The following is a 27,897-nucleotide window of genomic DNA, read 5'->3' as shown; positions in this document are numbered from 1 at the left end:
CTGCCAGCTGTTGTTTGGAGGTCATCCTCAATTCCTTGCCATATGGGCCTCTCCACGCCACCTCTCACAACGTGGCAACTGACTTCATCAGAGTGTGTGAGACAGAAGAGTCAGAGAGGACATGCCAGTAAGCTGGACATCATGGTCTTTTATTATCTAATCTTGGACGTGACAGCCCATCAGTCTTGATGGGTTCTGTCAGAAATCAATCCCTGGGACTAATGTATATTCAAAGGGGAGGAATCATATGATGGCAAGAACAGCAGGAGGCGGGGATCGTGGGGGCCATCTTAGAGGCTGCCTCCCTTAAAGGAAACACCTTGGATTAACTCTTGAAATGAATCAGTCAATACTCGAGCAAACAGTGAGAATTTGTCATGATAGAATGAATGGAAAAGGAGTGGCATTTCATTTGATGGAAAGAAAAAAACAAATAGACAGCAGATAGCTAAATTTCTGTGTTCTGCTTTGCACGTTTTGTCTTTTCTAATCTCTCAACTACCCGAGTATTTTTACTTTTTTTTAAAAAAGGAAGAAAGTGGAGAGATAAATACGTGTTTTTTCTATCTTGATTTCTGTTCTGTTTTTCACAGAAGCAATATGAATCAGTGCTACTCCTGCTGTGAGTTAAGTGCCACCTGCAATTCCCTTGAAGTATCTTTTAAAAGCTTCATGATCATTTTTAGAAATTGTGGGCAAATTAATAGCTGGAAAATTTTTCTTTACTAGGAGGTTGCTTGATGTGATAATCATTCCTTTCTTTTCTGCAAGTTTTAAACCAACTGAAAAATATACATGAGGGTCAGACAGGGATCAGACATTTGTTTTCTATTTGGTAAATAGGGATTTAAGAAAGCAGTTTGGACCTGAGGTCGAGGACGCTTTGTGGTTCCCCCAACCTGTTGGCAGTTGAGCAGCTTGACTTTGGGGCTTCCCCCTAGAAGGACCAGACCACCTGCCATGTGGAAGTGAGGAGCCTGCCCACAGCCCACAGTTGGCGGGTCTAAAAGATGAAGAATGATCAGAGTCAGGAGCCAAAGTCATCTATCTACCCCCATTCTGAGGGGGAAATAAGCTATTTCTCCCCCTGTGCGGAAGGGAGAGAGATTAGAAGCGTTCATCATGTTTCTTAGAGCTGATCCATCCTGGGAGTGGAACAGATTCCTTCTGCCTCTAGGAAAGAAAGGTAGACATGTGACAAGACGCCTTCCTCAAAATAGAATCCTTTTAGTTTTCTTAAAAACTAAGAGAAAATGCAATGACTAGTAGGCCCAAAGAGAATCTCTGGCGAAGCTTCAGCTGCCACCAGGCAGAGCTTCTGTGTGGGACCCCGAGCTGGGAGGTTTGGCCTCTTACCCCCGTTTTGTTCCTTTGTAGCTGATTCTTTTCATCACAAAAGTACTACAGGCTCATCTCACAACGACAACAAAACGCAGGATGGGTAGGGTAAAAATGTTCTCAGTTCTCTCTTCAATCCCACTCAGAGAGCAGAGTTTGATTGGTCTTTCTGGGTTTTTTCCTGTGCATTTGCAAACATACACATTCATAAGAATGCTCTATTTCTTTACAAATATTGCACTTTGTTCAGCAGCTTGCTTTTTCACTCAACAATGTATCACCAGCATCTTTCTACAGTGGTAACTAATGGTTGACCCCACTGTTTAGTTATGTGATATGTATCATGTAATATTTAACTAGCCCCTGATATTTTTGTTCTGATTTATTTTGCTACTATAAATGGTGCTACAATAAGCATTACTGTATAAACATCTTTTTTTGCAAGAACTTTCAGTTATTTTTAAAGGATAGAATTCTAGTATAATTTTTGGATCAAATTATATGGACATTTATATATTGATAAGTGCTGTCAAATTACCTCCTAAACATTATAATAATTAACACTCTTCTATCGTAATAGAAGAGAGTGACTTTTCCCTCTCGAATATTTTCAATCTTGAATACTATCCAGTTTTTAATAAGTGAAAATGGCATCAATTTTAATTTGTATTTAAATTATTGCTGGTGAGGGCAATATCTTATTTTCCACGTTTAAAGCCATTTCTAGTTCATCGCACTCATAACCTTTTTCTACTGAGCACATTTTAAACTTCATCTCTCAAAGTGTTACTGTTCAGTCCTTTGTATATTTTAAAAAATATAAGGACATAGCTCAGTTTTGAAACTAAAATATTTGCTTGACATACAACTTTTTAGGAACCTTTTGGTATGTGTTAAATTTGTAAAATAAAGGAATTGCAAAATAACTGCATTATTTTGGGTTTGCTCTTATGAACTTGTATCAGTTCAGTTCAGTTCAGTTGCTCAGTCATGTCCGACTCTGTGTGATCCCATGAACCGCAGCACGGCAGGCCTCCCTGTCCATCACCAACTCCCAGAGTCCACCCAAACCCATGTCCATTGAGTCGGTGATGCAATCCAACCATCTCATCCTCTGTCATCCCCTTCTCCTCCTGCCTTCAATCCCTTCCAGCATCAGGGTCTTTTCAAATGAGTCAGCTCTTCTCATCAGATGGCCAAAATATTGGAGTTTCAGCTTCAACATCAGTCCCTCCAATGAACACCCAGGACTGATCTCCTTTACGATGGACTGGTTGGATCTTCTTGCAGTCCGAGGGACTCTCAAGAGTCTTCTCCAACACCACAGTTCAAAAGCATCAATTCTTCAACGCTCAGCCTTCTTTATAGTCCAACTCTCACATCCATAAATAACCATTGGAAAAACCATAGCCTTGACTAGACGGACCTTTGTTGGCAAAGTAATGTCTCTGCTTTTTATTATGCTGTCTAGGTTGGTCATAACTTTTCTTCCAAGGAGTAAGTGTCTTTTAATTTCATGGCTGCAGTCACCATCTGCAGTGATTTTGGAGCCCCCAAAAATAAAGTCTGACACTGTTTCCACTGTTTCCCCATCTATTTGTCATGAAGTGATGGGACCAGATGCCATGATCTTCGTTTTCCTAATGTTGAGCTTTAAGCCAACTTTTTCAGTCTCCTCTTTCACTTTCATCAAGAGGCTTTTTAGTTCCTCTTCACTTTCTGCCATAAGGGTGGTGTCATCTGCATATCTGAGGTTACTGATATTTCTCCCAGCAATCTTGATTCCAGCTTGTGTTTCTTCCAGTCCAGCATTTCTCATGATGTACTCTGCATAGAAGTTAAATAAGCAGGGTGACAATATACAGCTTTGACGTATTCCTTTTCCTATTTGGAACCAGTCTGTTGTTTCACGTCTAGTTCTAACTGTTGCTTCCTGACCTGCATACAAATTTCTCAAGAGGCAGGTCAGGTGGTCTGGTATTCCCATGTCTTTCAGAATTTTCCACAGTTTCTTGTGATCCACACAGTCAAAGGCTTTGGCATAGTCAATAAAGCAGAAATAGATATTTTTCTGGAACTCTCTGCTTTTTTGATGATCCAGTGGATGTTGGCAATTTGATCTCTGGTTCCTCTGCCTTTTCTAAAACCAGCTTGAACATCTGGAAGTTCACGGCTCATGTATTGCTGAAGCCTGGCTTAGAGAATTTTAAGCATTACTTTATTAGCCAGTGAGATGAGTGCAATTGTGTGGTAGTTTGAGCATTCTTTGGCATTGCCTTTGGGATTGGAATGAAAACTGACCTTTTGCAGTCCTGTGGCCACTGCTGAGTTTTAGCCATCACATTAGGCATATACCAAAAGAAAGTGGAAAAACAGGCATTCCCCAAATCATTATGGGACCTGGACATCAATTCCCATTCTCATTTGTCTCTCAGAAACAGTACAGGGACTTCCCTGGTGGTCCAGTGGTTAAGACTCCAAACTCCCAATGTAGGGCACCCAAGTTTGATCCCTGGTCAGGGAACTAGATCCCATATGCCACAACTAAGACCCAGCACAGCCAAATAAATAACTAACTCTTTTAAATAAAGAAAAGAAACGTTAGTGCATCATTGCTTAGTCCTAGTTAAAAAAACCTTGGCTCCGTGGCTTCATCAGCTTTCCCACTGCATTGTAGAAAGTATACTTGCAAATCTCTGGAATTTTAGAAATGAATTTTCACTAGGTTTGAAAATTGTTTTTCTTCTCTTCTAGTGCCTTTATTTCTGAAGCAGAAAAGAAGCCTAAGATGTTGAACCAAACCAATTTAGATAAGAAACGACTTACGCTCTGTTGGCAGGAGCTGGTATGTGAAAATCTATTTATACTTGGGAAGCACTAAAACATGTGCTTTAAAAATAAGCCTCGTAGATGAAGCATAGGTCATAGACCACATGAGGATAAGGTTCTAAGGGTTATATGTTTGTGTGATATAGAGGAATGAGTGGAAAGGGAATAAGCAGATGAATGCGCTGGAGAAGAGCTAGCATGTATTGAATGTAAGATTGAGCTAGAAGCCCACCAGCGCTACATTCTATTCTGATGTAGGGCTTGTTCATTTTTTGGCATTTGTATCTTGTCAGAGGCTGTGGACTCTTGCACCTAACCTTCTGCCTCCTGAGCTGAGAGACAAAAAGAAATAACTAGGCTTCCTCCCCTCCATGTCCTCCCTTTACGATGTATGAAAGGCTGTGAGCCCTGCCTGAGGGCAGGGTTGGGCGGTGGCTGGTCCCTCTCTGCGTCCTGTGAACCCTGCACAGTGCTGGGTGCCTGGGAGTCACTCGGTCCCTGTTGAATGAGTGACAACTGGGAACTGCCAGGCCGAGTCAGACCCTGATTATTTCTGCTTGAAACTTCAGCTCCAGCTGTGGCAGCAAGGAGTGTCTTGTATGAAGTCGTGATAATTCTGCAAAATGAAATTCCTCAGTGTCAGGGAGCTCAGTTTGGTGCTTTATGATGACCTAGAGGGGTGGAATGGGGTGGGAGAGAGGTTCAAGAGGCAAGAGATACATGTATACATACGGATGATTCTCGCTGTTGTATAGCAGAAACTAATACAACATTGCAAAGCAGTTATCCTCCAGTTTACAAGAAAACCTGACTCTGTTTGGCCAGGGACATTTTAAAGATGTGAATGGGGCCTGGAGAGATGAACCACTTTTTTTTTAAGGTCATAGCTAGTTAAGTATACTCCAGAGACTAAAGCTTGAGTCTCTGAACACTTGACTCATCCATCTTTCCAGAATAATAAATGGTTTGTGTTCTCCCCTACTCCTGGGGAGACCAGACTCCCACCATATATAAAATCTTCTTCCTACTCATTTCTTCCTCAGCACCTGTGACTGCCCCTCCCTGCCTCTGGAATAGCCATCCCCTATGTATCACCCGCCGAGCTCTCTTGTTTTCTGTGTCCAGCAGTCCTTGTCCTGAACAAGCCCACCATGTCAGTACCTTTTGGTGGCTCGGCTCTTTCCCCACCTCCAGGCCTGTGTTTCCAGCCTCTGAGTGGACACGTCAACTGCTGCCTCATTGCCCCTCTGACCCAACATACCCAACTCAGCCCATTATCTTCCCACCTAAGCTTATTCCCCGTCCTGTATTGGTATCACCAGCCTTCCCTGTTGCTCTAGTCAGAAGCCTAAGAATCAAGTTTGAACCCTATGCTGCTGCTGCTGCTGCTAAGTCGCTTCAGTTGTGTCCGACTCTGTGCGACCCCATGGACTGCAGCCTACCAGGCTTCTCCGTCCATGGGATTCTCCAGGCAAGAACACTGGAGTGGGTTGCCATTTCCTTCTCCAATGCATGAAAGTGGAAAGTGAAAGTGAAGTCGCTCAGTCATGTCCAACTCTTAGCGACCCCATGGACTGCAGCCTACCAGGCTCCTCCATCCATGGGATTTTCCAGGCAACAGTAGTTGAACCCTATACCTCACCCTAAATGGTCAGTTTGATCCCAGGCCAGGCACACGACCTGGCCTTTAAAGACTCTGGCCCTTACTCTATTCTTTATCCCCTGAACCGCTGCCTAACCTGAGTGCCTTAGCATCTCTGGCCTGGACTATTGCAGTCATCTTCCTCCAGTCCACCTTCCAGAATGGTCTCCAAAACACTAACCTGCTTAGATCGGTCTTCATGAAAATATCACTGGGGTCTCTCAATTGCTCCAATACTTTGGCCACTTGATGTGAAGAGCTGACTCACTGGAAAAGACCCTGATGCTGGGAAAGACTGAGGGCAAAAGGAGAAGGGGGCAGCAGAGGAGGAGATGGTTAGATAGCATCACCATGTTGATGAACATGAATTTGAGCGAACTCTGGGAGATAGTGGAGGACAGAGGAGCCTGGGGTGGGTTACGGTCCATGGGGTCACAAAGAGTCAGACGTGACTCAGGGACTGAACAACAAAAACAGTGCAGTTGTTCAAAAGATAAAGGCCAAATTCCTTTGTGCATGACATACAGAGCTGCTCAGCATCTGGGCCCAGCCTAGTCTCCCAATCTTAGCTCCCATTTCTCCCTTCCTATATATCTAAGCAGCAATGATTTTGAACCCCTACTGGTATCTTCATAGGTAGTTGTTCCTTCCATCTGGACTGTCCTTTTTCTTATCCTCTGATGAATTGAATGTATTTTTAAAGATTCAGCTAAAATATCATATTTAGCATTATTCATAAAACCTGGCTTTGGCCCCTCTAGTCTCCTGGTGTTTTACACAGTTTAGTTATTTGCATGTATTGCTTTCACCTCACCGACTGTCAAAGCCTCAGGGAAGGGAAAACTGTGTCCTTCCCCTGCCCGAGGCCTTGGCTCCTGGGAGCGCCTGGTCCACAGCAGGCATTCAGGTCCTCTGATCAGGGGCTTCCCAGGCGCCAGGCCCTGGGTGCAGGGAGCACGAGGCTGTAGGTACTTGGTGCTTGTCCCCAGTATATTGACTCATCTGTTCACTCCATAAACATGTATTTAACACCTGCCACGTGCCAGGAACCCCACCAGACACTGACTTCTCTTGGCCTCAGCTTCTCAACTGTCAAATGAAGGTGAAATAATATTCACTCTTTCCATCCTCCTGAAGTGAAAGTGAAAGTGCTCAGTCAAGTCTGACTCTGCAACCCCATGGACTGTAGCCTGCCAGACTCTGTCCATGGGTTCTCCAGGCAAGAATACTGGAGTGGGTTGCCATGCCCTCCTCCACGGGGTCTTCCCAACCCAGGGATCAAAACCAGGTCTCTTGCATTGTAGGCAGATTCTTTACCATCTGAGCCACCTTCTTTTAACAGGCAGCGTGCAGACCCTGAAACTGCCCTCATGATGGCTCAGTGTGGAGCTTACAAGCACTTTGACTGTGCTTCTTAACCAGATTTCTAGAAAGATCTACACTGACTCTTGTTTTGTTTTAGGAGGCAATAGCCAAGGAAGCCAAGGGGCTCACTCAGCAGCAGAAGAAAAAGTTATCTCTTGAAGAAATGATCCAGACAGCCCAAAACTTTGTGGAAAAAATCCGCTTTCTTGTGGATGAGGTAATCAACTCCATGGGTAAAGCTCATTTGAAAGATTAACCTGAATATGTCTTCCTGGGGGGTTTGAATGTTTGCTAAGGATGAAAGATGGAGCTGTGTTTTCTCTCAAGTTCTGCTGAGCTGATGAGGCAGTATTCATTTGAAGGGTGAGAAGGGACGTTTTTAAATTAAGTCAAACATGTATGACTTTATGGATTTTTTTTTTTAACGAAGCCTGAGTAGTCAGCAGAAATAAAAAGCACATTCCTAAAACAAAAACAAACAGAAAAAAACCACACTTCTTAGTAGGCTCAAGAAAAGTCAAAATAAGCACAAGAACTTTGATAGATTTTTAACTAAGAAAACTGAAATTGAAGCTCATGTTCAGTAAAAGTTAAAACAAATCTTCTCATTTTAAAGTTAGTTGTAAGCCATTGTTAATCGTCTGTACCCCAATACCAAAAAAAGTTTAAGCTTAAAAAAAGAAAAAAATAAGAAGAGCAGGAAAAGGGGGGAAAAATTAGTTGTAAGTAATATCTTCTGGTGACCACCAGAATGAGCTTTATAAAGTCCTCATATTTACTTCTGTTATAAAAACCAGGTTTCCTGTGGGAAGGTTTCGGGGAGAGGTGCAGGTCTACGGCTTCTGTTGTTCTTGAAAGTTGTTTTTCTTGTTGCAAATCAGTCATTCCCTGGAAGCATAAAAAACCCTGAGACAGTCATTTTGGAATGCAGGAATTTTAATAAGCACCCAGAACGTTTGAAATAGGGCTGTGACTAACCAACCCTGTGGCTGGAAACCCTTCCCATGAGTGTCCCTGTTTCCGTGTCAAGAGAGGAAGGGTACTAGTTACACTCAAGGGTTATGGGGTTAGAAAGAGCATCTGCTTACAGTCCAAGGATGTCAAAAGCTAGTTTATGCCAATACACCTCCCTTTAGTTTTGGAAGCTATGTTGGCTCAGAAATGTGCATTTCAAATACTCACTGTGTAATGGGTCTCTTGGCAGGGAATTCTGCAATTCTTATCTTGATTAGCTCAATTTTAAAGTCTAATTTTCCACGCAATTTAATGCAGTTTCTCCTGAACGAACACCTAAAATGGAGTGAAAATACTTAACAATCATATTTTAGGTATAAAGTCCCTTGTAAAATTGTTTTTCCTTCCTGAAGATGGAAAGACATCCAAGGACATTAATGGACTTTTGTTTTTTCATCTAAACGTTCTGGAAATGTTACCAGGCTCCTAGGAGGTCTACTGCTTGAAACTAAATTGTGCTTACAAGAGTGCAAAGAAAAAAATTGCATTGGAAAGTGTAGAAAATGTTTGTTCTGCAGATGGAGAAAAGTAGGCGAGCAAAGATGCCAAGTCATGGGTCTGACTTGTGTATCGTCAAAGTGTGATGAGAGTTTGGTGTATGGGGTTTCCATGACCTAAGACTTTCTTAAAGAAGCTGTACTTAACTTGCTTGGTTGCACAGCTGTCTCAGTACCCAGACGGTTTAAGTCACAGAACTTTTGCAGAAGGGGGTTGTTTCGGGATAGGAGAACCCTGGAAATGCCTGTGTAAATGCCCACCTATCACATCCACCCGTTCTGCCCCGACAGCCACAGCACACCATCCCTGACGTCTTCATCTGGATGCTGAGCAACAACAAGAGGGTGGCATATGCCCGCATCGCTGCCAAGGACCTGCTCTACTCCCCCGTCAGGGACCAGATGGGTCAACACTGCGGGAAGATCAAAACTCATTTCCTCAAAGTAAGTCTGTGCTATTTTTGACTCAAAGACAGGAAATCTCTGTTTTTCCTGGGTTACACAGGATTCCTAGTATGTGTCCAGATTTATGACTCAGCCCCAAGACTGTCAAAAATCCGGGGACAACTAGAACATCTTGCCCGCTCTTGATTCAAGTTATGTTTAAGTAGACCATCCTAATATTTTCCATTTTTCCTTTTTTTTAAAATCTAGTGGATGTACCCTAAGGTTATTTTAAATTTTACTTCTTTGATTATTGGGGAGGACGAACATTTTTCTATTAGTTTCCTCTCTACCTTTTCTCTTGGGTAATGTATCATGGCATCATCTCACAAGTTCATCTATATCTTTAAACTAGATTGCAAAGAAAATTACAAGAGGAGAGGCTGATATTCCACAGAACTAGTTCAGGAGTCCTGATGACTTTACATTGTAGGTATATGATAGTCTTTTCATCTTGGCTCCCTGAACCCTTTGTGGGTTATAGGCACAATCTCTGGATAGAATCTACTGTCTTTAAATCAAGATTTAAGCCTTTCCTGGAGATCTTGGGTATTTTAGTTCTACTACAAAGAAATTTCTATCCCAGAAGTGGCCTTGAGCAAACATGGAGAAGGAGTGGTCCCAAAAGCTTGTGTGCATGCATGCCAAGTCGCTTTAGTTGTGTTCAACTCTTTGCAACCCCATGGACGTAGCCCTCCAGGCTCTTCTGTCCATGGGATTTTCTAGGCAAGAATACCATAGTGGGTTGTCACCTGCTTCTCCAGGGGATCTTCCCGACCCAGGGATCAAACCTGCATTTCTTGCATCTATTGCTTTGGCAAGCGGGTTCTTTACCACTGAGCCACCTGGGAAGCCCTGATCCCAGATTAGGGGAATATTAATCTAGAGGAAACAAAACTACATCATCTGAAGACATGGCTAGGGAATAGTAAATCTGGAAAGGCAGTCAGGGTTCCATGGTTCCTGTTCCAAGATTTTTCTTTCTCCCTAATTTAATATTCACAACGCTATTAAAAATGCTGGAACAGAATTTGCAGAGCTCAGCCCAATCCACCACCCAGAGTTGTGTTCTGAAGCAGAGTTCTCCAGCTTCAGTCTCAGAAAAGGACACCCATTACCCAAAGCAAGCTCTTCCTGAGAGGAGCTGGCTGCACTTGCCAGAGGGGGCGCCCAATCTTCTTTTTCTTTTCTCCCTGGGACACGTGTCAATGCTGACCCCTTCTCAGTCTCGTTTCCACCTCTATCCTGGCTTCTGCTCCACAGCCCTGAGTCTCATCTCTTCTTTTCAGGCCTTTAGCTTTCCATTTAGCTTTTCCTTTATTGTTGTTCAGCCTCTCAGTTGTGTCAGACTGTTTGTGACCCCATAGACTGCAGCATGCCAGGATTCCCTGTCCTTCACCATCTCCTGGTGATGCTTTTCCCAGGATGCAGCAGAAAGTGGTAGCTGCAGACATCCTTCCAGGTCCTGCCACAGAGTGAAGTCTCTACAAAGCAAACACTTCTTTCTCTTCCTAATACTGATGGGCTAACTTCAACACAGTTTGTGTGAATGACCATCTTTCTTTCCTTTTTCTGACTGGCCATGATTACCCTTCTTTGTAAGCCAGTTGGCATTTCACCAGGACCGTGGAGGGAGGTGGGTGGGTTATGGGAGAAGCTCAGACTTTAGCATTCTGTCTTGCATAACTTGTACACATTGGTGATCATAGTTTTTTGATGCAGATTTGCATTCTTTAATATTTTTCGGTTTTTTTTTTTTTCTTTCCCTCCCTGCCTTGCCATGCTATTCATAAAAGGAAAGAAGTTGCTCTGGTTGGTCAGGCTTCGGGAGCACATGAGAGAAAAGAGATTGGGGAAGGGGGAGCAGGGAAGACACAGCCCAGGCTGGAAATGAACATGAAATTAAACGTGGGGTGTTGCTTCTATGAGTACCTCAGAAGGCGTTCAATGATGTTGCGTGAGTTACAGCTTGGATTCCTAAGTGAGAGACTGCACTGTCTTGCAAGCAAGTTCAATGTGTGTATTTTTTAAAATTTATTTAGTTAGTTTTTGGCTTCGCTGGGTCATTTTGTGCTAAGTTGTGTCTGACTCTTTGCAACTCCATGAACTGTAGCCTGCCAGGCCCCTTTGTCCTTGGGGTCATACAAGCAAGAATACTGGAGTGGGTTGCCATTTCTTTCTCCAGAGGATCTTCCCAACCCAGGAATCGGACCCAGGTCTCCCGCACTGCAGGTGAATTCTTGACCATCTGAGCCACCAGAGAAGTCTTTGTTGCTGCATGAGCTTTTCTCTAGTTGCAGAGAACAGGGCTTCTCTCTAGTTATGGTGTGCCGCCTTCTCATCATGGTGGCTTCTCTTGGTGCAGGGCACAGGCTCTAGGGCATTACCAATGGCCTTCCGTAGTTCTGGTAATTGTGGCTCTTGGGCTCCAGAGCACTGGCTCAGTAGTTGTGGAGCGCAGGCACAGTTGCTCCATGACATGTGGGATCTTCCCAGACCAGGGACTAAACCCTTGTCTCCTGGATTGGCAGGCGGATTCTTTACCACTGAGCCACCGGGGAATTTTTAAAAAGATGTGTAACCTACAAAGTTTAGGCACGCGGCCATGGTCCTTGTATAACAGCACAAGATATTAGCCGAGTGTTAGGTTTTAACCATGATTCACACATACAGGTTGTTTTCAGAGCAGCAGAGATGTAGGATGTTTTGTGGTTTTGTTTTAAGCAAGGGATATCAGTCTGGCTTGAGGCAATGCAATACAGTAAATGAAGAGTCTTGCCACTCATTGAAATAGTGGTCCTTAGGTCAGCAGGATCAGCACTAATAGGGAGAATGCAGAATCTCAAATCCTACCCCACACCTTCAGAGTCAGAATTTGCATTCTACCAGATCTCCAGGCAACTCACATGCATGGATACACATATCAGTATGTGAGGAGGCCTAAGAGGATGGGCTCTGGAGCCAGGTGGAGCAGGGTTAAGTCTTGGCTCTATTCCTGCCTTGCTCTGTGATGTTGGACAATTGTCTTAACCTCTCTGAACCTCCACTTCCTCATCTTTAAAATACACAGCATGAAAGAATTTGTTTTATAGTTATCATGAAGATGAATGATAGCCTATGGCTTGTTAATAGTATGCAAGTGATAGGACCTTCTGGACTGCAAGGAGATCCAACCAGTCCATTCTGAAGGAGATCAGCCCTGGGTGTTCATTGGAAGGACTGATGCTGGACCTGAAACTCCAGTACGTTGGCCACCTCATGCAAAGAGTTGACTCATTGGAAAAGACTCTGATGCTGGGAAGGATTGGGGGGCAGGAGGAGAAGGGGATGACAGAGGATTCGATGGCTGGATGGCATCACCTACTCGATGGACATGAGTTTGGGTGAACTCTGGGAGTTGGTGATGGACAGGGAGGCCAGGTGTGCTGCGATTCATGGGGTCACAAAGAGTCGAACATGACTGAGCAACTGAACTGAACTGAATAGGACCTTCTGTGTGTAGGAACATTCGACCAGGGCCTGGGACGATGTAAGTGCTCAGCACATGTAAAATATTATCATTAGACCAAGAAACAGAAAATCCAACAAATATTTACTGAGTGCTTCCTGGGTACGAAGTACTCTTTTAGGCATTGAGGACATCACTGTGATACGACAAAAATCCTACTGTTGTGAATTGAAGGCCTGTGATAGATCCAAATGGCATATTTTTTTGTTTTGTTTTGTTTTGTTTTTATCACAACAAAATAACCATAGGCTCTCAATAGCTATTTGTTGAATTGAACAAGTGCTTAGTACATTTTAACTATTACCATTATTACCGTGGGCTTCCCTGGTGGCTCAGTGGTAAAGAATCTGCCTGCTCTGTAAGAGATGCAGGTTTGATCCCTGGGTCAGGAAGATCCCCTGGAGAAGGAAATGACAGCCCACTCCAGTATTCTTGCCTGGGAAATTCCACGGATAGAGGAGCCTGGTGGGCTACAGACCATGGGGTCGCAAAGAGTCAAACAACAATAACAATTATTATTGTAGAAGTGATGAATGGAGAGTTATTTATCTTATAGTTTTAAAAATCCTGAGTTGCAATTATGGTTCTCTTACTAACAGCAAAATGACCTTATTCGTCTTTTTAAAGCTGAATAAACAATGACGTCCTACTCCCTCAAGAATAAAATCTAAACTCCTCCATATACTCAGCAGGATTCTACAGCCTCGTCTGTGTCTTTCTCTGTTTCAGCTCTTTCTTTGCTGAAAGCTTTCAGCAGATCCATCCCTGGCATAGCGTAAGCATTCAGTAAACGTCAGTCCTTAGCACCACTCTTAGTTCCTGCTCTTGTAGCTTTGTTCAGGCACTTTCCTCTTCCTGGGATGCCTTCTCTATTATCCAACCCCAAAGTACTTATTAAAACCCACTGGAATATGTGAGTCTTTTTTTTCCTTCCGGTTTTATTGAGCTATAATTGACATAGAGCACTGTACAAGTTTAAGGCATACAGCATAATGATTTGGCTTACATATATCTTGAAATGACTATCACAATAAATTTAGTGAACATCCATCACCTCATATAGATACAGAGTTAAAGAAATAAAAAAATTTATTTCTGTAATGAGAATTCTTATGATTTATTCTAACTTTTTCATATGTAACATCAGTGTTCATTGTATTTATCATGTTGTACATTACATCCGTAGTATTTATTTATCTTTAACTGGAAGTTTGTACCCTTTCACCTTCATCCAATCCCCCTTGCATACCCCCTACCTTTGGTAACCATAAATCTGGTCTCTCTTTTCTTTTTTATTATGTACATATGTATTTATTTGACTGTGCAGGGTCTTTGTTGCTTTGCACAGGCTTCTCAGTGAAGTGGTGTCTTGTGCTGTGGAGCACAGGCTCTAGGCACGTGGGCTTCAGGAGTTACAGCACGCGGGCTCAGTAGTTGTGGCTCATGCACTCAGTTGCTCTGAGGCATGTGGAATCCTCCCAGACCAGGGATCGAACCTGTGTCCCCTGCATTGGCAGGCAGATTCTTATCCACTGCACCACCAGGGAAGTCCTAATCTCTTTTTCTCTGTTTTTGAAGTATAATTGACCTACTATACTATGCTCGCCTCTGTTACACAACGTAATGATTTAATATTTCTGTACATTTCAAAATGGTCACTATGCTAAGTCTGGTTATGATATGTCACCGTACAAAGATATGGAATATGAGAGTCAAAGAAAGGGTGGAAATGCCTGCTGCTTCTTCTCTGGTCCAATGGCATCTTCTCTCTTACACTTGACTTTGAGTAAGTGAATGCAGGTCAGCCTCCTTGTCTAGATGTGAGCTCTTGGAAGAGACCCAGGACTGTCTCTAGTCCTTGAGACGCCCTTCTGGCTCTGTTCCCTCTGCAAGGTCTGGTGACACCTGGTGGCAGTTGCTGAATTGGGTTGCTTAGAATCTTCCTGGGGAACTCACAGAGAAAGATAGGAAGGCAGGCGAACAACCAGGTGTGATTTGGGTTCTGGGGCTTTCCACAAGTGCCTGCGAAATTGTCAGAGCAAGTGGTAGCCTCTCCTAGCGGGATTTTGTGACTCTTGAGGGGAAAGAAGTGGTGCAGAAGAAAGAGGAATTGTGTATTGATGGGAACGCCTGAGAAACAGAAGAGGCACTTTAGAAGAGTCAACAGTCTGGAGAGCTGGCCACTTTCAGAATGCGAGCCTGGCCGGAAGTACTGAAGACGGCCGAGTCTGGGGCCTGGGACTCCCTAGATGGGATGTTGGTGATGGTTTAGTCACGCAGTCTTGGCTGACTCTTTGCCGCCTCATGGACTGTAGCCCACCAGGCTCCTCTGTCCATGGGATTCTACAGGCAGGAATGCTAGAGGGGGGTTGCCATTTCTTTCTCAAGGGGGTCCCCGACCCAAGGAATCCCCCAATCCCGGTGGAAATAAAGGAGCCACTCTACAGTGAGCTGTGTCCTTCACATGTTGAGCACGTGTGCACCCATGCACAACATGTATGTTGTGTATACACAGCACTCAAACTGGCACACACATAAACATACAAATTCAAATCTGAGTGCATTCAAAGAGGGAAAACAGGGCAGTGAGGGAATTTGAAATCACACTGTGTGAAGAAAGGATGAAGGAAGGAGAGGTGTCCAGCCAGGTAGAAAGGATGTGATAAGGTAGGTTCCTACAAGCCCACAGGGGCCTGACCTATGGGAGGAGCGTCTGAGTTTTTCTGAATGAAGCAAAGAGGCAGAGGCTATGGCTGAAACTCTAGGCTATTGGAAGCTCTGGGAAGGGAGATTTCAGCTCAGTGTGGGGAGAGGCAGGCTGTGTGGGTTCACGGTCCAGAGCCCAGATCTGATTTCATCTCCCCTGATTCAAGTCCTGGCTCTGTCCCTGAAAAGCTGAGTGATCTCAGCCACTAGAAATGGCTTACCTGAGTAACCCAAAAGATTCGGATCAGCTAGTCAGTTAATTGGATCCAGGACACTTTCTTCATGAATGATGCATAAGCCAATGATGGATACAAAAAGCTTTGCTAAGCCTGTTGATGTTTGGTGTATAAGACATTGAAGATTTTCAGTAAAATGAATACTCTTTCAGTTAAAAAAAAAAGAGCTGTATTATCTTAGGAACTTATTATAGTTAGCCTTTCTGAGCCTGAGTTTTCTTCTCTCTAAAATAGAGGCAATAACCACACCTACCTGTTGCTGCTGCTATTGCTGCTAAGTCGCTTCAGTCGTGTCCTACTCTGTGCGATCCCATAGACGGCAGCCCACCAGGCTCCCCTGTCCCTGGGATTCTCCAGGCAAGAACACTGGAGTGGGTTGCCATTTCCTTCTCCAATGCATGAAAGTGAAAAGTGAAAGTGAAGTCGCTCAGTCGTGTCTGACTCTTAGCGACCCCATGGACTGCAGCCTACCAGGCTCTTCCGTCCATGGGATTTTCCAGGCAAGAGTACTGGAGTGGGGTGCCATTGCCTGTTAGGTTTAAATGATCCAGGGCTTGGAAGTGCTTCATGCAAGGCCTGTTTAAGCTTCAGGGCCCATTAAACCTGGGTCCTTCTCTAAAATCATGTGTTGTGCCAACTAGGGTCATTGGTCTCATTTTTATACAAGCCCCAGGTAAGGAGCTCAGAGTGAGGCCCATATGGTTCCTACTAATGAGACAATCTTCCTTGTAACCTTTCCCCAGCTTCCTGGAAAACGGCCGGCTGGTTGGTCAGTACAAGCAAAAATCGACGTGTACCTGTGGCTGGGCTCCACCAAACACTCTAGCACCATTTTGAGCAACTTGCCAGCAGGCTATGAAGCAGAAATGTCCTCCAAAGCAGCTGGCATCCATCACCCACCAGCCAACCTGCTCTACCAAGGTATGATGCCCACTGGGCCAAGAGGGTCATGAGCTGTCTCTGGTGGGCTTCTGAGAAGACAGTAAGGAGAGGTAAAATGCATGAGTTACTTGCACAGGATCAACTTATTTGCCTCTCTTAATACAATATCTAAATTTTCCTTCTGACCTTCCGATGTCCATTTAAAAAGAATGAAGTCATTAAGCATATCTAGAGTACACACTTTTCTGTTAATAGAGTGTAATGAGTTTCTTTGTAGGTGGACGATATAGATTGAGTTTGTATTTTAAGCAAAAGATGTCTTTTAAAGAAACATCAGTAAGTTCTTGTGCTCATAGGATCTGTGGAATTGAAGCAGATTTTCTTTTACATGGCATTGGGGTTTTGACCCAAAAAGAGCAGGCGTTTATGTTTTCCAGTAATGACCCAATAGGAACTGATATCACTGGGGTCACTCGCGTTTCTTTGATTCTTTACTTGGCTACTTTTAGAAATTCAGCATGGTCTATCTAATCCCTTTTTCTATACAGATATTTTCAATGAGTGCCATCATGTTTACATTTTCACATAATTCTTCTATTTTTTTATTGTGGTGAAAGTCACATAATATAAAACACACTCTTTTTATCATATTTAACTGTACAGTTCAGTGGCAAGGGCTTCCCAGGTAGCTCAGAAGTAAGGAATCTGCCACCAACGTAGGAGACACAGGAGACAGGGGTTCAACCCGTGGGTTGGTAAGATCCCCTGGAGGAGGAAATAGCAACCCACTCCAGTATTCTTGCCTGGAAAATCCTGTGGACAGAGGAGCATGGCGGGCTGTAGTTCATGGGGTTGCAAAGAGTTGGACATGACTGAGTGAGTAACATTTTCACTTTACCCAGCTAGTAAACTATCTCCAAACTCTTCTTTCTTTCCATTGCTTCCCATCTTGTCTTTAGAGAGTTTTCATCTTTGGGTGAAAACATCCACATCAAGTTATCTTTTTATTTTTATAGACACTATCTCTAGAGACCCAAAGTACCTGGACATATTTGCTGTCCCAGCTATTCAAAATTCAGAGGAGAGGAGAGATTTTTCCCAAAGCTTTCTGATCCTCTGAAGCATGTTCTTTTCACAGGGTGACCTAATAAACTCTTTCTGCTGTGCCTTGACATTGATGGCTTTGGCCACCTTCCACACCTCCTGGAGAATTTGGTCTCTTCATTCATTTAATGCTTCAGAACATATCCATTCAACCAATAATACCAATAATTAGTTTGCCCCTGCATATGGAAGGCACAGCGGGAAAACTAGTGAGGGCTTGTAGAGCCTAGTGAGAGCTGATCCTGGCCCTCTGAGGGGGCCATCAGACGTGTCTTTAATAACCACACGTGGAAAATGAGCCATAGCCCAGAGGTGGACTAAGCATGAAAGCTAAGAGGAAGCCACTTTACTAGTCTAAGGAACAGAGCTGGTAAGACTCAAGGTTTCAGGAAAACAAAAACCTAGCCTAAGTCCATGTCGCCTCCTGAAGTTGTGCAGGGTCCTGTCTACGTGGCTGCACTGGGGGCTCTGCTAACATTCTGGGGTTTAGGCACTTCGGGGGGAGCTGGTGGGCGTTCTCAGGGGATGAGTCATTCTCAAGTTCCCTCCCAGCTGAGAGATGTGCCACTGATGTAGCCTATTAAGGAACACGTGGGCTCTCTCTTGACATACCCCAATCAGGAAATTCCTAAACCATCCGCTGAACATTTCTTTGTTTATTGTCCCTTTTAAGGAGTTCTGTTGTGTAAGAGAGTTAAAGGCAACAAATGAATATAAAAAACAAGAGAGGCCATGCGCCAAGGATCACTAAGTCCATGGACCAAGGAATATAATTAAGTCACCCCCTCCTTGGGGTCCCCACCATCCCCTGCTCCGCCCGCCGCTGCCCACAGCCCTCTCTCTGCTGCCCAGCCCATCGAGCAGCTGTGCTCACTCCTGCCTTTCACCTCCCATGTCCTCTGCCTGTATCTCCTGCAGGACACTCAGCCCCAGCTCCTGTCATGAACTGATGTACTTGGCTTATCATCTGTCTCCTCCCTGGAGCTCCTTAAGGGTGGGGGCCCTTTTAGCTGCTTCAGAATCCTCAGAGGCCAGAGCTGCACCTGGTACACTGTGGACACTCCAGATGCTATTGGCTGGCTGAATGGGGGGATGGATGGCTCAAGACTTCATCGAGTTTATTTTTTAACAGCTTTTTATTTTATATTGGACTATTGGGCTTCCCAGGTGGCACTAGTGGTAAGGAACCTGCCTGCCAGTGGCGGGAGACATAAGAGACATGGGTTCGGTCCTTGGGTCGGGAAGATGCCCTGGAAGAGGGCATGGCAACCCACTCCAGTATTCTTACCTGGAGAATCCCATGCACACAGGAGCCTGGTGAGCTACAGTCTATAGGTTCACAAGGAGTCGGACACGACTAAGGCAGCTTAGCAGCCATTCACACACAGCCAGTTAACAATGCTGTGATAGTTTCAGGTGGACAGCAAAGGGATTCAGCCACACATATGTATCCATTCTCCCCCAAATTCCCCTCCCTTATTGAGTTTATGGAAGCAAAGATAATTTGTGGAACCATCCCTTTCTTATATACACACACACATACACACACACACACACCAGAAACAGGAGAATTACTAAGAGATAAAATATGGTACTTTATTTTTTAGTTGAAGTATAGTTGATTTACAATATTATCTCATTAGGTGTACAGAATAATGATTCAGTATTTTTGCGGAATTATATTCCATTATGTTATTATAAAATAACATGGCTATAATTCTTTGTGCTGCACAATATATCCTGTTGCTTATCTATTTTATACATAGTAGCTTGTATTGGTTCATCCCCTGGCCCTTATTTGTCCCTCCCTCTGTCCCTCTCCTCTTTGGTAACCACAAGTTTGTTTTCTATTAATATATCTGTGAATCTGTTTCCATTTTGCATATAGATTCAAAACACCATGGTATTTCAGAAAGAGATTTGGACTTTGTAACCTGAGAGAAATGAAATCCTGGCTCTGGCATTAGCTGTGCAATCTTGGAAATGTATCTTAGCCTCTTTGTGAGCCATTTCCCTCATGTAGAAAATGAAGATACTGATGTATATTTCACGAGTTGTTATGAAGATTAAAACCCAAAATGTGGTGAAAGCAGCAAGGAGAATGCCCGTCGCCAAAGTACCCATGACCACGACCTCTTCCCCCATCTGCCCTGTGACCATTTTGGTCTCAGCGGCTGTCGGTGCTCATGGTCTCCCTCATCTGTCTCTGGATGCACCCACAGACACACAGCACACACAGGCACCCACCCACTCACACTCACCATTCCTAAGAAGCCCGCTAATACACACCCCTTCCCATTATTTGTCCACAGATCGTCACGTCTTTCAGCTGAGAGCTCACGTGTACCAAGCCCGGGGCCTCATCGCAGCCGATAGCAATGGACTGTCAGACCCTTTTGCTAAGGTCACGTTCCTTTCCCACTGCCAGACCACAAAGGTAACCAGGGAAGCCCACCTGCTTTCTCCTTGCAGCCCACTGCTGAGCCACAGCAGGCCCCAGGAAAGAAAAGGGAGAAAAAAAAAAAAAAACAGGGCACATTGCAAATACTTGTGTCTCTAGATGTGTAGGTATTTTAGGCCCAAAAACATGGATGCAAGGAAGGACAGATGTGGAGAAGGTCTACTCATCCTATATGATCTGCTGTCCTGAAGCCAAGAGGGCAAGTACCCGAAGCAAAGGCAGACTGGGGAAGGAAGGAGGGATAAGCGGGGAAGGAAGGAGGGATAAGCAGGGAAGGAAGCTGGCATCCTCAGCTCCTCCTTCAGTGATGGGCACAATGCCCATCACAGTGGGAAAACGAATGAACGAGAAAACAGCACAATCGGCATGAGGCTTGTGCTGTAGTTTCTACTGAGGGGTCTCGGTGGGGAGGAAAGCTTTCCTGCTTTGTTGTCAGGAAGCCCTAGACTCTGTATTTCCAGCTGGGGGTCTTAGCACACTTTTAACCCCTCTGCAATTCAGTGTCTCTAGAAAATACTGCTTGCTGATGGATGCTATGAGGATTCAAGGAGATGGATCTATGCCTGTTTCCTCTGGTTTCCTCCTTTCCTGTGCGCTGAGCGCTGACATGTGAAAAGAGGCCCTAATCAGCACATGCCCAACAGGCTGCCTTTCTTGTGAAATCGTGTTCTGTAAGGGTTTACTCTGTTCTCTGAGGATTCAGTGTTTTGAGGGAGGGGAGCTCAGTAAAGGCTTTGCCTAACTCTGGGAGTTAAGACAGAATTAGGACACAGAGAGCCCTGAGCTTACATTCTATTTCATCTACTCTCCAGCTGCCTTTATTCACTAAACCTCCATTTATCCTCTTAAAATAGGACTGTTGAGAAGAATCAAAAAGTTAAGTGTACAAAGAGATTGATAAGTGGTGGCCATTCCCTTGGCTTATATTAAGAGGGCTGACATTTCTCTCCAAATTGAGGCCGTAACCTGGGAGACTGTGTTTTGATTTACAACACAGATTGAGATCATCCTCTGAACTAGCATCTTGTCCATTTCACCAGCGCATCTTGTCCATTTCACCAGCTCAGGAGGAGTGAGGAGTGCTTGCTCTGTGCCAGCTCCTAGGCTGGGCTCAGAGGAGCTGGGGCACCAGACTCTGAGCTTGCACAGTGTAGGATCTGGGTGGGGCTGGGCAGTTCTTTGGCAGATGAGCTGGCTGCACTATGCTAAACCCCATGGTACTGGACCCCAAGAGCCACATGGAGAGAAGGGTTGGCTCTGCCTGGGAGGAAAGTCAGGAGAGACCTCAGAAGGAAGGTGACTTCATCCTCATTTAGCGAATAATCATGAAAACCTGAAGATTTCAGACTCCTTTCTCTTCCCTGTGTTTTGAGAGGCATTACATAGTATAGCAATTAGGAGTATAGAATCTAGAGCCCTTGATTAAAAGCAGGAGAAGGGGACAACAGAGGATGAGATGGTTGGATGGCATCACTGACTCAATGGACATGAGTTTGAGCAAGCTCCAGGAGTTGGTGATGGACGGGGAAGCCTGACATACATACTGCAGTCCATGGGGTCACAAAGAGTCAGACACGACCAAGCGACTGAACTGAGAGCCCTAGTGCCTGGGTTCAAGCCTGAGCCCTTCCATTTATGAGCTGTGTGACCTTAAGCAAAATCCTCTTTGTCCTCAGTTTATTCATTTCTGTATTTGCTTCTGTAAAATAGGGATGGTGGTATTGTATCTGCCTCCAAGAGGATGCATCACCCAGGACAGTGTCTTGCTTATAACAGCTCCTGGGTAGCTGATTGTTAATATTGCCATTGAGGCTTGCCACCAGAAGCAAGGGAGATTCTCAAAAGGGGGACCCCTGGAAGCCTTCTCTGCCTGCACAGCTTGGAGTTCCAGGTCCTCAGAGGTGATCTCAGGGCTGGAGGGTGGAGGAGGGACAGGGAGTTTGAGTGAGTTCCCTCAGCTGATGTGTAATTCTCCTTCTATCTTTCATCTCTGTATGGTTTCTTCATTTGATTTAGACTCACATCTCAAAAAGCTTCCCTGGTGGCTCAGATAGTAAAGAATCTGCCTGCAATGCAGGAGACACAGGTTCAAATCCTGGGTCAGGAAGATCCCCTGGGGTAGGAAGTGTCTACCCACTCCAGTATTCTTGCCTGAGAATCCCCATGGACAGAGGAGCCTGGCAGGCTACAGTCCATGGGGTCACAAAGAGTTGGATATGACTGAGTCACTAACACTTTCACTTCTTTTCCCAAAGGGACAGATGACATTTATTTATCAAATAATCATTTGAAAGGGAAACAAGTTCTGTTGAATCCTGGATACTTCATACTTTTGAACCAAGTACCTAATTTTTATTAATAATAATATTAGCTGTCATTTATTGAAAACTACATCTGTGCCAAGCACAATGCTAAGCTTTTTATATGCATTTTTGTCTATATCTAACTGCAGCCCAAAGGTTTAGGATAAACAGAATGATCTCTGTTCATTTCCAAGGCAAACCATTCAATATCACAGTAATCCAAGCCTATGCCCCAGCAGTAACGCTGAAGAAGCTGAAGTAGAACGATTCTATGAAGACCATTTAGAACTAACACCCCAAAAAGATGTCCTTTTCATTACAGGGGACTGGAATGTAAAAGTAGGAAGTCAAGAAACACCTGGAGTAACAGGCAAATTTGGCCTTAGAATACGGAATGAAGCAGGGCAAAGGCTAATAGAGTTTTGCCAAGAGAACACACTGGTCATAGCAAACACCCTCTTCCAACAACACAAGAGAAGACTCTACACATGGACCTCACCAGATGGTCAACACCGAAATCAGATTGGTTATATTCTTTGCAGCCAAAGATGGAGAAGCTCTATATAGTCAGCAAAAAGAAGACCAGGAGCTGACTGTGGCTCAGACCATGAACTCCTTATTGCCAAATTCAGACTTAAATTGAAGAAAGTAGGGAAAACCACTAGACCATTCAGGTATGACCTAAATCAAATCCCTTATGATTATACAGTGGAAGTGAGAAATAGATTTAAGGGACTAGATCTGATAGATAGAGTGCCTGATGAACTATGGATGGAGGTTCGTGACATTGTACAGGAGACAGGGATCAAGACCATCTCCATGGAAAAGAAATGCAAAAAAGCAAAATGGCTGTCTGGGGAGGTCTTACAAACAGCTGTGAAAAGAAGAGAAGCGAAAAGCAAAGGAGAAAAGGAAAGATATAAGCATCTGAATGCAGAGTTCCAAAGAATAGCAAGAAGAGATAAGAAAGCCTTCCTCAGCGATCAATGCAAAGAAATAGAGGAAAACAACAGAATGGGAAAGACTAGAGATCTCTTGAAAAAAATTAGAGATACCAAGGGAACATTTCATGCAAAGATGGGCTCGATAAAGGACAGAAATGGTATGGACCTAACAGAAGCAGAAGATGTTAAGAAGAGGTGGCAAGAATACACAGAAGAACTGTACAAAAAAGATCTTCATGACCCAGATAATCACGATGGTATGATCACTCACCTAGAGCCAGACATCCAGGAATGTGAAGTCAAGTGGGTCTTAGAAAGCATCACTACGAACAAAGCTAGCGGAGGTGATGGAATTCCAGTGGAGCTATTTCAAATCCTGAAAGATGATGCTGTGAACATGCTGCACTCAATATGCCAGCAAATTTGGAAAACTCAGCAGTGGCCACAGGACTGGAAAAGGTCAGTTTTCATTCCAATCCCAAAGAAAGGCAATGCCAAAGAATGCTCAAACTACCACACAATTGCACTCATCTCACATGCTAGTAAAGTAATGCTCAAAATTCTCTAAGCCAGGCTTCAGCAATATGTGAACCATGAACTTCCAGATGTTCAAGCTGGTTTTAGAAAAGGCAGAGGAACCAGATATCAAATTGCCAACATCCGCTGGATCATGGAAAAAGCAAGAGAGTTCCAGAAAAACATCTATTTCTGCTTTATTGACTATGTCAAAGCCTTTGACTGTGTGGATCACAATAAACTGTGGAAAATTCTGAAAGACATGGGAATACCAGACCACCTGACCTGCCTCTTGAGAAACTGTTATGCAGGTCAGGAAGCAACAGTTAGAACTGGACATGGAATAACAGACTGGTTCCGAATAGGAAAAGGAGTATGTCAAGGCTGTATATTGTTACCCTGTTTATTTAACTTCTATGCAGAGTACATCATGAGAAACACTGGGCTGGAAGAAGCACAAGCTGGAATCAAGATTGCTGGGAGAAATATCAATAGCCTCAGATATGTAGATGACACCACCCTTATGGCAGAAAGTGAAGAGGAACTAAAAAGCCTCTTGATGAGAGTAAAGGAGGAGAGTGGAAAAGTTGACTTAAAGCTCAACATTCAGAAAACGAAAGAAAACGAAGATCATGGCATCTGGTCCCATCACTTCATGACAAATAGATGGGGAAACAGTGGAAACAGTGTCAGACTTTATTTTTTGGGGCTCCAAAATCACTGCAAATGGTGATTGCAGCCATGAAATTAAAAGATGCTTACTCCTTAGAAGGAAAGTTATGACCAACCTAGATAGCATATTCAAAAGCAGAGACATTACTTTGCCAACAAAGGTCTGTCTAGTCAAGACTATGGTTTTTCCTGTGGTCATGTATGGATGTGAGAGTTGGACTGTGAAGAAATCTGAGCACCAGAGATTTGATGCTTTTGAACTGTGGTGTTGGAGAAGATTCTTGAGAGTCCCTTGGACTGCAAGGAGATCCAACCAGTACATTCTAAAGGAGATCAGGGTGTTCTTTGGAAGGAATGATGCTAAAGCTGAAAACTCCAGTACTTTGGCCATCTCATGCGAAGAGTTGACTCATTGGAAAAGACTCTGATGCTGAGAGGGATTGGGGGCAGGAGGAAAAGGGGACAATAGAGGATGAGATGGCCGGATGGCATCACAGACTCGATGGATATTTGAGTGAACTCTGGGAGTTGGTGATGGACAGGGAGGCCTGGCGTGCTGCAATTCATGGGATTGCAAAGAGTCGGACACGACTGAGCGACTGAACTGACTGACTAACTGAACTAGTGTCCTCAGTCTGCAGATGGGGAAGGTAAGGCTTGGAGACGCTTTAATTATTAATAGAAGGTGGTAGAGCCAAATTATGCTGGGAACTCAACTGGTAAAGAATTTGCCTGCAATGCGGGAGACCTGGGTTTGATCCCTGGGTCAAGGTAGTCCATGGGGTCACAAAGAGTCGGACACAACTGAGCAGCTTTCACGTTGCCTTCCCAGGTGGTTCAGACGGTAAAGTGTGTGCCCGAAATGCGGTAGACATGGGTTCGATCCCTGGGTTGGTAAGATCTCCTGGAGAAGGGCATGGCAACCCACTCCAGTATTCTTACCTGGAGAATCCCATGGACAAAGGAGCCTGGTGGGCTACAGTCCATGGGATTGCAAAGAGTTGGACACGACTGAGTGACTAACACCTGTGGAGCTAAGATGGATACCCATGTTGGTCGAATTCCAAAGTCATTTTGCTTAACCACTCTGCTTCCATTTTGGACCAATACAGTATAATAACATATATATGGAATTTAGAAAGATGATAATGATAACCCTGTATGAGAGACAGCAAGAGAGACAGAGATGTACAGAACACTCTTTTGGACTCTGTGGGAGAGGGCAAGGGTGGGATGATTTGGGAGAATGGCATTGAAACATATATAATATCATATGTGAAATGAATCGCCAGTCCAGGTTCGATGCATGAGACAAGATGCCTGGGGCTGGTGCACTGGGATGACCCAGAGGGATGATGTGGGGTACGGGTACGGGGAGGGAGGTGGGAGGCAGGTTCAGGATGGGGAACATCTGTACACCTGTGGTGGATTCATGTCAACGTATGGCAAAACCAATCCAATATTGTAAAGTAATTAGCCTCCAATTAAAATAAATAAATTCATATTTTTAAAAAAGAAAACTAAAAAAAAAAAAAAAAGAAAGGGTTCTAGATTCCCTCTCCTGTTGCAGTGTGTGCTGCCTCCGTGGGACTAGTCTTTGTGTGACATGCCCAGCTCATGCATTCTTCAAGGTGGAGAAGGCTGAGCTGGGGGCTCTACAGTCATAGCTGAGCTGGTCCACCATTCACCTGTAAGCACGTGTCTGAATGTGTTGCTCAAGGAAAACTGACTCTGAAGGGTGGGTTTTGCAGCAAGTCCTTTATAAGTGACCTTCCCAACCCAGGGATCAAACTCACATCTCTTACATCTCCTGCATTGGGAGGCTGATTTTTTACCACTGCGCCACATGGGAAGCCCCTTATATGTGACTTAATGGTACAAAATAATTCAGACTGGAAATCCAGCTATTCCAGACACCACCAAGGACGTGGAACTTGGAAATCTTGTGGTGATAGAGTAAAGGGAATGAGAGACAGCTCCCAAAGAGAAAGACTTTGGGGATAGAAGGGGAGGGAGACTGTGTGGCTAAGATAGAAGGGGAGGGAGACTGTGTGGCTAAGATGGAGCTTCGAGGAGAAGGACAGGGATCTTAGCAGGTGGGGAGCGTGGAAGCTGAGATTTCAAACAGGTGGATGCTGAGTCCTGAGGAACAGGTGTTCTCTTATTAAGACACGAGTTACCCAGTGACCAAGACTGGCATGCAGTAGGTAGTCAATAAATGTTCACTCATTTATAAATGTGTGTGGCTGGGGTTGATTAGGGTGGGCAGTAAGCACTTATTGAGTACCTACTGTATGCCAGACACTTAATATGCTTTATCTTAAACCATGGTCATAACAATTCTACAAGGTAGGTGCTAACTCCATTGAAGTGAGTAAGACTAAGGTTCAGAGGGGCTGAATCACCTGGTCAAGTAGGACATAGGTGGATGGTGAAACCAGGGCTCTATTCCAGGGGTGTCTCTGAGACTAAAGCCACACTCCATCCATGCCATCTCATTCCTTCTTCAAAGAGTTAAACTTCAGTTCAGTTCAGTTGCTCAGTCATGTCCGACTCTTTGCGACCCCGTGGACTGCAGCACGCCAGGCTTCCCTGTCCATCGCCAGCTCCTAGAGCTTGCTCAGACTCATGTCCATCGAGTCAGTGATGCCATCCAACCATCTCATCCTCTGTTGTCCCCTTCTCCTTCTGCGTTAAACTTCAGTGTTACTTGAATCTCTCCAGCAATGTCATTGAACCAGTTTTTACAAGCATAACCTCTGAAGGAAGCTCTGAGAAAGTGAGGTGAGTTGTGCTCACCTTGGCAAAGAAGTTGTTATGGAATCCAAGCTGGCTCTGCTCGCTGCATGACAGGCCAGTGAATCCTAGAGACGAGGGGTTGAGGAATGGAAGAGACTTTAATCGATGAGCCAGCTGATGAGAAGATGGCAGCTATCACCTCAAAATAACCATCTTGCCAGGGCCTGGTTGCCAGGTGCTTTTATGGATCAGAGATGGGGAGAGGCGAGGAAACAAAGTAAAAAGACTATTCAGTCCTTGCAAATATCCCCTAGAATGGCAAGTCTCAGATAGGGGGATGTGTTAGTTTCATTACCTTAGAGTCCTTGCCAGGTGCAGGGCTCAGGTTATGTCCCTGAAGCAAGCCATTATGTATGTTTATAATAACAAAAAAGGGTTAAAGTCAAAGAAGCAGATCCAGTGTAAATTTAAATTTAACCCTTCCCGGTTACAAAGTGGGAGAATGTACTTTTGCTCGGGTGAGCCTTTCAGTACCTCTTAAAGGTGGCCACATGTCCTTTCACTCCTGGGACAAGCCAATACCCACTCATTACTTCATGCAAGTAGCTATCGAACACCCACTCAGCACAGGATGCCATGCAATACTGGACACTGTGCCAGCACTTTGAAGGAATAGATATATAATGAACGAAAGATT

At 44.3% G+C, this 27,897-nt stretch overlaps 1 protein-coding gene across 1 annotated transcript in view; it reads left to right on the top strand.

Annotated features, from left to right (window-relative positions):
* The window catches only part of FER1L6 (fer-1 like family member 6), a 173,224-nt gene that overhangs the window by 79,327 nt on the left and 66,000 nt on the right, over positions 1-27,897 (top strand). The window contains exons 16-20 of the mRNA XM_002692627.6: positions 4,093-4,183; positions 7,272-7,391; positions 8,977-9,129; positions 16,323-16,500; positions 19,878-20,002. Of these exons, the coding sequence (XP_002692673.5) occupies positions 4,093-4,183; positions 7,272-7,391; positions 8,977-9,129; positions 16,323-16,500; positions 19,878-20,002 (667 nt within the window). The remainder of the gene's footprint in view (positions 1-4,092; positions 4,184-7,271; positions 7,392-8,976; positions 9,130-16,322; positions 16,501-19,877; positions 20,003-27,897) is intronic.

This window comes from Bos taurus, chromosome 14, assembly GCF_002263795.3.
Source record: "Bos taurus isolate L1 Dominette 01449 registration number 42190680 breed Hereford chromosome 14, ARS-UCD2.0, whole genome shotgun sequence".
Lineage (NCBI taxonomy): Eukaryota > Metazoa > Chordata > Mammalia > Artiodactyla > Bovidae > Bos > Bos taurus.
The sequence above is the reverse complement of the archived record's forward strand: the minus strand, read 5'-3'. Positions and strand labels throughout refer to the sequence as shown.